Source organism: Protomyctophum parallelum (genome assembly GCF_964188405.1).
Source record: "Protomyctophum parallelum genome assembly, chromosome: 23".
NCBI classification, from domain to species: domain Eukaryota; kingdom Metazoa; phylum Chordata; class Actinopteri; order Myctophiformes; family Myctophidae; genus Protomyctophum; species Protomyctophum parallelum.
This window is the reverse complement of record NC_139715.1, coordinates 34,536,699-34,544,198: the sequence shown is the minus strand read 5'-3', so window position 1 is coordinate 34,544,198 and position 7,500 is coordinate 34,536,699. Positions and strand designations below refer to the sequence as shown.

At 44.0% G+C, this 7,500-nt stretch overlaps 1 protein-coding gene across 1 annotated transcript in view; it reads left to right on the top strand.

Moving 5' to 3' along the window:
* Nucleotides 1–237: 237 nt before the first annotated feature.
* The window catches only part of cryaa (crystallin, alpha A), a gene marked incomplete at its 3' end in the record, with an annotated part of 9,400 nt that continues 2,137 nt past the window's right edge, over nucleotides 238–7,500 (top strand). The window contains exons 1-2 of the mRNA XM_083758517.1: nucleotides 238–468; nucleotides 6,827–6,949. Of these exons, the coding sequence (XP_083614643.1) occupies nucleotides 265–468; nucleotides 6,827–6,949 (327 nt within the window). The 5' untranslated portion in view covers nucleotides 238–264. The remainder of the gene's footprint in view (nucleotides 469–6,826; nucleotides 6,950–7,500) is intronic.

The following is a 7,500-nucleotide window of genomic DNA, read 5'->3' as shown; positions in this document are numbered from 1 at the left end:
AGAGAGAGAGGGACAACAACACACACACAGAGAGCTCTCTGGGATTTGAAGCGCTCATAGTTTTTCTTTCTGATTTCTTCGGTTCTCTCTCTCTGTGTGTCTCTCTCTCTCTCTCTCTCTCTCTCTCTCTCTCTCTGCGTCCTTCAGTCGCACCTCGACGCACGCTTTAACTCCAGCGCCCGATAATAACCGCCGAGCCGAGCTTAAAGTCCAGCATCTCGCCACAGACGGACGGACGGACGGACGGACGGACGGACAGACGCTATGGATATTGCCATCCAGCACCCGTGGTTCCGCCGCGCCATGGGCTCCATGTACCCGGCCCGGCTCTTCGACCAGTTCTTCGGCGAGGGCATGTTCGACTACGACCTGTTCCCCTACGCCCCGGCCTCCACCCTCAGTCCCTTCTACAGGCCCTCGTGGTTCCGCAACTTCATGGATTCCACCAACAACTCTGGCATGTCTGAGGTAACCATCAGTGACTATAGTCCATCCTTATGGAGCATGTCTGAGGTAACCATCAGTGACTATAGTCTATCTTATGGAGCATGTCTGAGGTAACCATCAGTGACTATAGTCTATCCTTATGGAGCATGTCTGAGGTAACCATCAGTGACTATAGTCTATCTTATGGAGCATGTCTGAGGTAACCATCAGTGACTATAGTCTATCTTATGGAGCATGTCTGAGGTAACCATCAGTGACTATAGTCTATCCTTATGGAGCATGTCTGAGGTAACCATCAGTGACTATAGTCTATCTTATGGAGCATGTCTGAGGTAACCATCAGTGACTATAGTCTATCTTATGGAGCATGTCTGAGGTAACCATCAGTGACTATAGTCTATCCTTATGGAGCATGTCTGAGGTAACCATCAGTGACTATAGTCCATCCTTATGGAGCATGTCTGAGGTAACCATCAGTGACTATAGTCTATCTTATGCAGCATGTCTGAGGTAACCATCAGTGACTATAGTCTATCCTTATGGAGCATGTCTGAGGTAACCATCAGTGACTATAGTCTATCTTATGGAGCATGTCTGAGGTAACCATCAGTGACTATAGTCTATCTTATAGAGCATGTCTGAGGTAACCATCAGTGACTATAGTCTATCTTATGGAGCATGTCTGAGGTAACCATCAGTGACTATAGTCTATCCTTATGCAGCATGTCTGAGGTAACCATCAGTGACTATAGTCTATCCTTATGGAGCATGTCTGAGGTAACCATCAGTGACTATAGTCTATCCTTATGCAGCATGTCTGAGGTAACCATCAGTGACTATAGTCTATCTTATGGAGCATGTCTGAGGTAACCATCAGTGACTATAGTCTATCTTATGGAGCATGTCTGAGGTAACCATCAGTGACTATAGTCTATCTTATGGAGCATGTCTGAGGTAACCATCAGTGACTATAGTCTATCTTATGGAGCATGTCTGAGGTAACCATCAGTGACTATAGTCTATCTTATGGAGCATGTCTGAGGTAACCATCAGTGACTATAGTCCATCCTTATGCAGCATGTCTGAGGTAACCATCAGTGACTATAGTCTATCTTATGGAGCATGTCTGAGGTAACCATCAGTGACTATAGTCTATCTTATAGAGCATGTCTGAGGTAACCATCAGTGACTATAGTCTATCTTATGGAGCATGTCTGAGGTAACCATCAGTGACTATAGTCCATCCTTATGCAGCATGTCTGAGGTAACCATCAGTGACTATAGTCCATCCTTATGCAGCATGTCTGAGGTAACCATCAGTGACTATAGTCTATCTTATGGAGCATGTATGAGGTAACCATCAGTGACTATAGTCCATCCTTATGCAGCATGTCTGAGGTAACCATCAGTGACTATAGTCCATCCTTATGCAGCATGTCTGAGGTAACCATCAGTGACTATAGTCTATCCTTATGGAGCATGTCTGAGGTAACCATCAGTGACTATAGTCCATCCTTATGCAGCATGTCTGAGGTAACCATCAGTGACTATAGTCTATCTTATGGAGCATGTCTGAGGTAACCATCAGTGACTATAGTCTATCTTATGGAGCATGTCTGAGGTAACCATCAGTGACTATAGTCTATCTTATGGAGCATGTCTGAGGTAACCATCAGTGACTATAGTCTATCTTATGGAGCATGTCTGAGGTAACCATCAGTGACTATAGTCTATCTTATGGAGCATGTCTGAGGTAACCATCAGTGACTATAGTCTATCTTATGGAGCATGTCTGAGGTAACCATCAGTGACTATAGTCTATCTTATGGAGCATGTCTGAGGTAACCATCAGTGACTATAGTCTATCTTATGGAGCATGTCTGAGGTAACCATCAGTGACTATAGTCCATCTTATGGAGCATGTCTGAGGTAACCATCAGTGACTATAGTCTATCTTATGGAGCATGTCTGAGGTAACCATCAGTGACTATAGTCCATCCTTATGGAGCATGTCTGAGGTAACCATCAGTGACTATAGTCCATCCTTATGGAGCATGTCTGAGGTAACCATCAGTGACTATAGTCCATCTTATGGAGCATGTCTGAGGTAACCATCAGTGACTATAGTCCATCCTTATGGAGCATGTCTGAGGTAACCATCAGTGACTATAGTCTATCTTATGGAGCATGTCTGAGGTAACCATCAGTGACTATAGTCCATCCTTATGGAGCATGTCTGAGGTAACCATCAGTGACTATAGTCCATCTTATGGAGCATGTCTGAGGTAACCATCAGTGACTATAGTCCATCCTTATGCAGCATGTCTGAGGTAACCATCAGTGACTATAGTCCATCCTTATGCAGCATGTCTGAGGTAACCATCAGTGACTATAGTCTATCCTTATGGAGCATGTCTGAGGTAACCATCAGTGACTATAGTCCATCCTTATGCAGCATGTCTGAGGTAACCATCAGTGACTATAGTCTATCTTATGGAGCATGTCTGAGGTAACCATCAGTGACTATAGTCCATCCTTATGCAGCATGTCTGAGGTAACCATCAGTGACTATAGTCTATCCTTATGGAGCATGTCTGGGGTAACCATCAGTGACTATAGTCCATCCTTATGGAGCATGTCTGAGGTAACCATCAGTGACTATAGTCCATCCTTATGCAGCATGTCTGAGGTAACCATCAGTGACTATAGTCCATCCTTATGCAGCATGTCTGAGGTAACCATCAGTGACTATAGTCTATCCTTATGGAGCATGTCTGAGGTAACCATCAGTGACTATAGTCTATCTTATGGAGCATGTCTGAGGTAACCATCAGTGACTATAGTCTATCTTATGGAGCATGTCTGAGGTAACCATCAGTGACTATAGTCTATCTTATGGAGCATGTCTGGGGTAACCATCAGTGACTATAGTCTATCTTATGGAGCATGTCTGAGGTAACCATCAGTGACTATAGTCTATCTTATAGAGCATGTCTGAGGTAACCATCAGTGACTATAGTCTATCCTTATGGAGCATGTCTGAGGTAACCATCAGTGACTATAGTCCATCCTTATGCAGCATGTCTGAGGTAACCATCAGTGACTATAGTCTATCTTATGGAGCATGTCTGAGGTAACCATCAGTGACTATAGTCTATCTTATGGAGCATGTCTGAGGTAACCATCAGTGACTATAGTCTATCTTATGGAGCATGTCTGAGGTAACCATCAGTGACTATAGTCTATCTTATGGAGCATGTCTGAGGTAACCATCAGTGACTATAGTCTATCTTATGGAGCATGTCTGAGGTAACCATCAGTGACTATAGTCCATCTTATAGAGCATGTCTGAGGTAACCATCAGTGACTATAGTCCATCTTATGGAGCATGTCTGAGGTAACCATCAGTGACTATAGTCTATCTTATGGAGCATGTCTGAGGTAACCATCAGTGACTATAGTCTATCCTTATGGAGCATGTCTGAGGTAACCATCAGTGACTATAGTCCATCCTTATGGAGCATGTCTGAGGTAACCATCAGTGACTATAGTCTATCTTATGGAGCATGTCTGAGGTAACCATCAGTGACTATAGTCCATCCTTATGCAGCATGTCTGAGGTAACCATCAGTGACTATAGTCCATCCTTATGGAGCATGTCTGAGGTAACCATCAGTGACTATAGTCTATCTTATGGAGCATGTCTGAGGTAACCATCAGTGACTATAGTCTATCTTATGCAGCATGTCTGAGGTAACCATCAGTGACTATAGTCTATCTTATGGAGCATGTCTGAGGTAACCATCAGTGACTATAGTCTATCTTATGCAGCATGTCTGAGGTAACCATCAGTGACTATAGTCTATCTTATGGAGCATGTCTGAGGTAACCATCAGTGACTATAGTCTATCTTATGGAGCATGTCTGAGGTAACCATCAGTGACTATAGTCTATCTTATGGAGCATGTCTGAGGTAACCATCAGTGACTATAGTCTATCTTATGGAGCATGTCTGAGGTAACCATCAGAGAATATAGTCCATCTTTGGGCAAAATATCCATTTTTCAGGAAATGGAGAAAACCTTACATTTTGAAAACAAAGCAATAACTGCCTCATCAGAGTTGGTCGTATATATTGTCAATTACTTCCATGAGAGAGGGCGTGAGGTGGTGGAGTTAGCTGCTTTATAGCAGACAGTTTGGGAGGGGGAGAGGTGGTGGAGTTAGCTGCTTTATAGCAGACAGTTTGGGAGGGGGAGAGGTGGTGGAGTTAGCTGCTTTAGCAGACAGGTTGAGAGGGGGAGAGGTGGTGGAGTTAGCTGCTTTATAGCAGACAGTTTGAGAGGGGGAGAGGTGGTTGAGTTAGCTGCTTTATAGCAGACAGTTTGAGAGGGCGTGAGGTGGTGGAGTTAGCTGCTTTATAGCAGACAGTTTGGGAGGGGGAGAGGTGGTGGAGTTAGCTGCTTTATAGCAGACAGTTTGGGAGGGGGAGAGGTGGTGGAGTTAGCTGCTTTAGCAGACAGGTTGAGAGGGGGAGAGGTGGTGGATTTAGCTGCTTTATAGCAGACAGTTTGAGAGGGAGAGGTGGTGGAGTTAGCTGCTTTAGCAGACAGATTGAGAGGGTTAGAGGTGGTGGAGTTAGCTGCTTTATAGCAGACAGGTTGAGAGGGGGAGAGGTGGTCGAGTTAGCTGCTTTATAGCAGACAGTTTGAGAGGGGGAGAGGTGTTGGAGTTAGCTGCTTTATAGCAGACAGTTTGAGAGGGGGAGAGGTGGCGGAGTTAGCTGCTTTATAGAAGACAGTTTGAGAGGGGGAGAGGTGGTGGAGTTAGCTGCTTTATAGCAGACAGTTTGAGAGGGGGAGAGGTGGCGGAGTTAGCTGCTTTATAGAAGACAGTTTGAGAGGGAGAGAGGTGGTGGAGTTAGCTGCTTTATAGCAGACAGTTTGAGAGGGGGAGAGGTGGTGGAGTTAGCTGCTGGTGGAGTTAGCTGCTTTAGCAGACAGTTTGAGAGGGAGAGAGGTGGTGGAGTTAGCTGCTTTATAGCAGACAGTTTGAGAGGGGGAGAGGTGGTGGAGTTAGCTGCTTTAGCAGACAGTTTGAGGGTCCAATGGAGTTAAGAGGTTTTGTCTGAAGCACTTTTTACTACTTCCCTTTGGCTCAACATTGTTTTAACACACAGACATAACGGGTGTTCAATAACACTGATTTATGTAAACAAATATCAAAGACCTAAAAAATGGAGTTAGGTGGTTTTACACATAATAGAGCATAGAGCAAACATTGTGTTATCTCATTCCTTTCTCATTTTGTTTAAAGTAAAACTAAATAATTCTAGAGAAGTCTATGTTAGCAACGCAGTAACACACAATACAGTTTACAAATGATGACATGTTTTGCAATAAAGAATGAGGTATGTTTAGCCTAACGTACGGCTACACTTATTTTCTCCTCAAAGGCCAACATGTAGAATCGTTTTTTAAAATGTTTAACAGTTTCCGTGCTTTGAATGGATTACTCCAGGTTAATGTCGCTGCCATATCGGACATACGCGACTTTTGTTTTATGTGTTTAATCCGCCGCAATGTAAAAAATAAAAATAAAATCCGTCTTCGCCGCGGAGAAAGAGAGTAGGTGCATCTGTTTGGATGAGGAAAACGGAAATCGTCACATGCTGTGGGGCTGCTAGGGCTTCTGGGAAATTGAGGCCAATGCAAACGAATGGGGTTCAACGCCTCATGGAGGAGGGTCCTGTGCTGCGTCTTCCGGGTGTACCAAGATGGCGGGTGGTCCGGCCGTTCATAACAAACGGGGGAAGCTTTTTTCGCTCGATTTTCGCGGATTAAAAGCCCAAATAATTCAGCGTATGCTCTAAAGGTAATACAACAATCTCGGCAGTGAAGGGGGGTTGATTAAAAGTCTGGTAAATCGTTTTCCGCAGTCAAACTGTTAATTTGATCGGATTTGATCAAAACAGGCCCTGACTACGATCCTGTTCATGGAGTCTGACGGCTTCCATTTGACGTTATAGATCAAATATAATAGTCTGCATTTGATTCACTACAATTATAGTGACTCCTTCTAACAGAACGGCCATGTAGGATTTAACGGCTGCAAAGATGTTGATTTGTCAGAGAACCGAAAAGTGCAAATTCTTTCTGATGAGATGCGATGACTCGGTTAAGTTAAGTTATCAGTTAAACTATCCGTTTGTTTCTATTCATGTATTGTTGTCGTACTTTTAATGTGATCAACTTGGTGTCTTTCTGTCTCTCTCTCTCTCTCTCTCTGTCTTTCTGTCTCTCTGTCTTTCTGTCTCTCTCTCTCTCTCTCTCTCTGTCTTTCTGTGTCTTCTCTCTCTCTCTCTGTGTCTCTCTACCAGGTGCGGTCCGACAGAGAGAAGTTCACCGTCTATCTGGACGTGAAACATTTTTCTCCAGATGAGCTGAACGTGAAGATCACTGAGGACTCAGTGGAGATCAGTGGGAAGCATGGGGAGAGACAGGTACCTGTCTCACTCTCACACACACACACACACACACACAGCATAGGGAGAGACAGGTACCTGTCTCACACTCATATACACACACAGCATGGAGAGAGACAGGTACCTGTCTCACTCTCTCTCTCTCACACACACACACACACACACACACACACACACACACACAGCATGGAGAGAGACAGGTACCTACATTCTATGGTCAGTTTGAACTGACCATAGGATGACAGGGAGCTCAGGTTAAAGGAGAATTCCATACTAAAAGGCTTTCTTAGCTTTCTTACCTTTCTTTGTAGTTGTTACGTCCCCACCAAAGAGGTCCAGGTGTTATTTTGTGCAAAAGCTCCTTATTGGCTATTTCCCCTACCATAAGCCCTCAATGAATTGCATTGAATTGAATGGGAATTGAATGGGGCTAGGGGGTGTTGTGCTAATTCGCTTATTTCCATCGAAATAAGTAGTAAAGTGTGCCGCTTGGGATATTATTTACATTATGAAGAGAGGATATATACAAAAAAATATATATTTTGAGCGATGGAAATAAGCGAATTAGC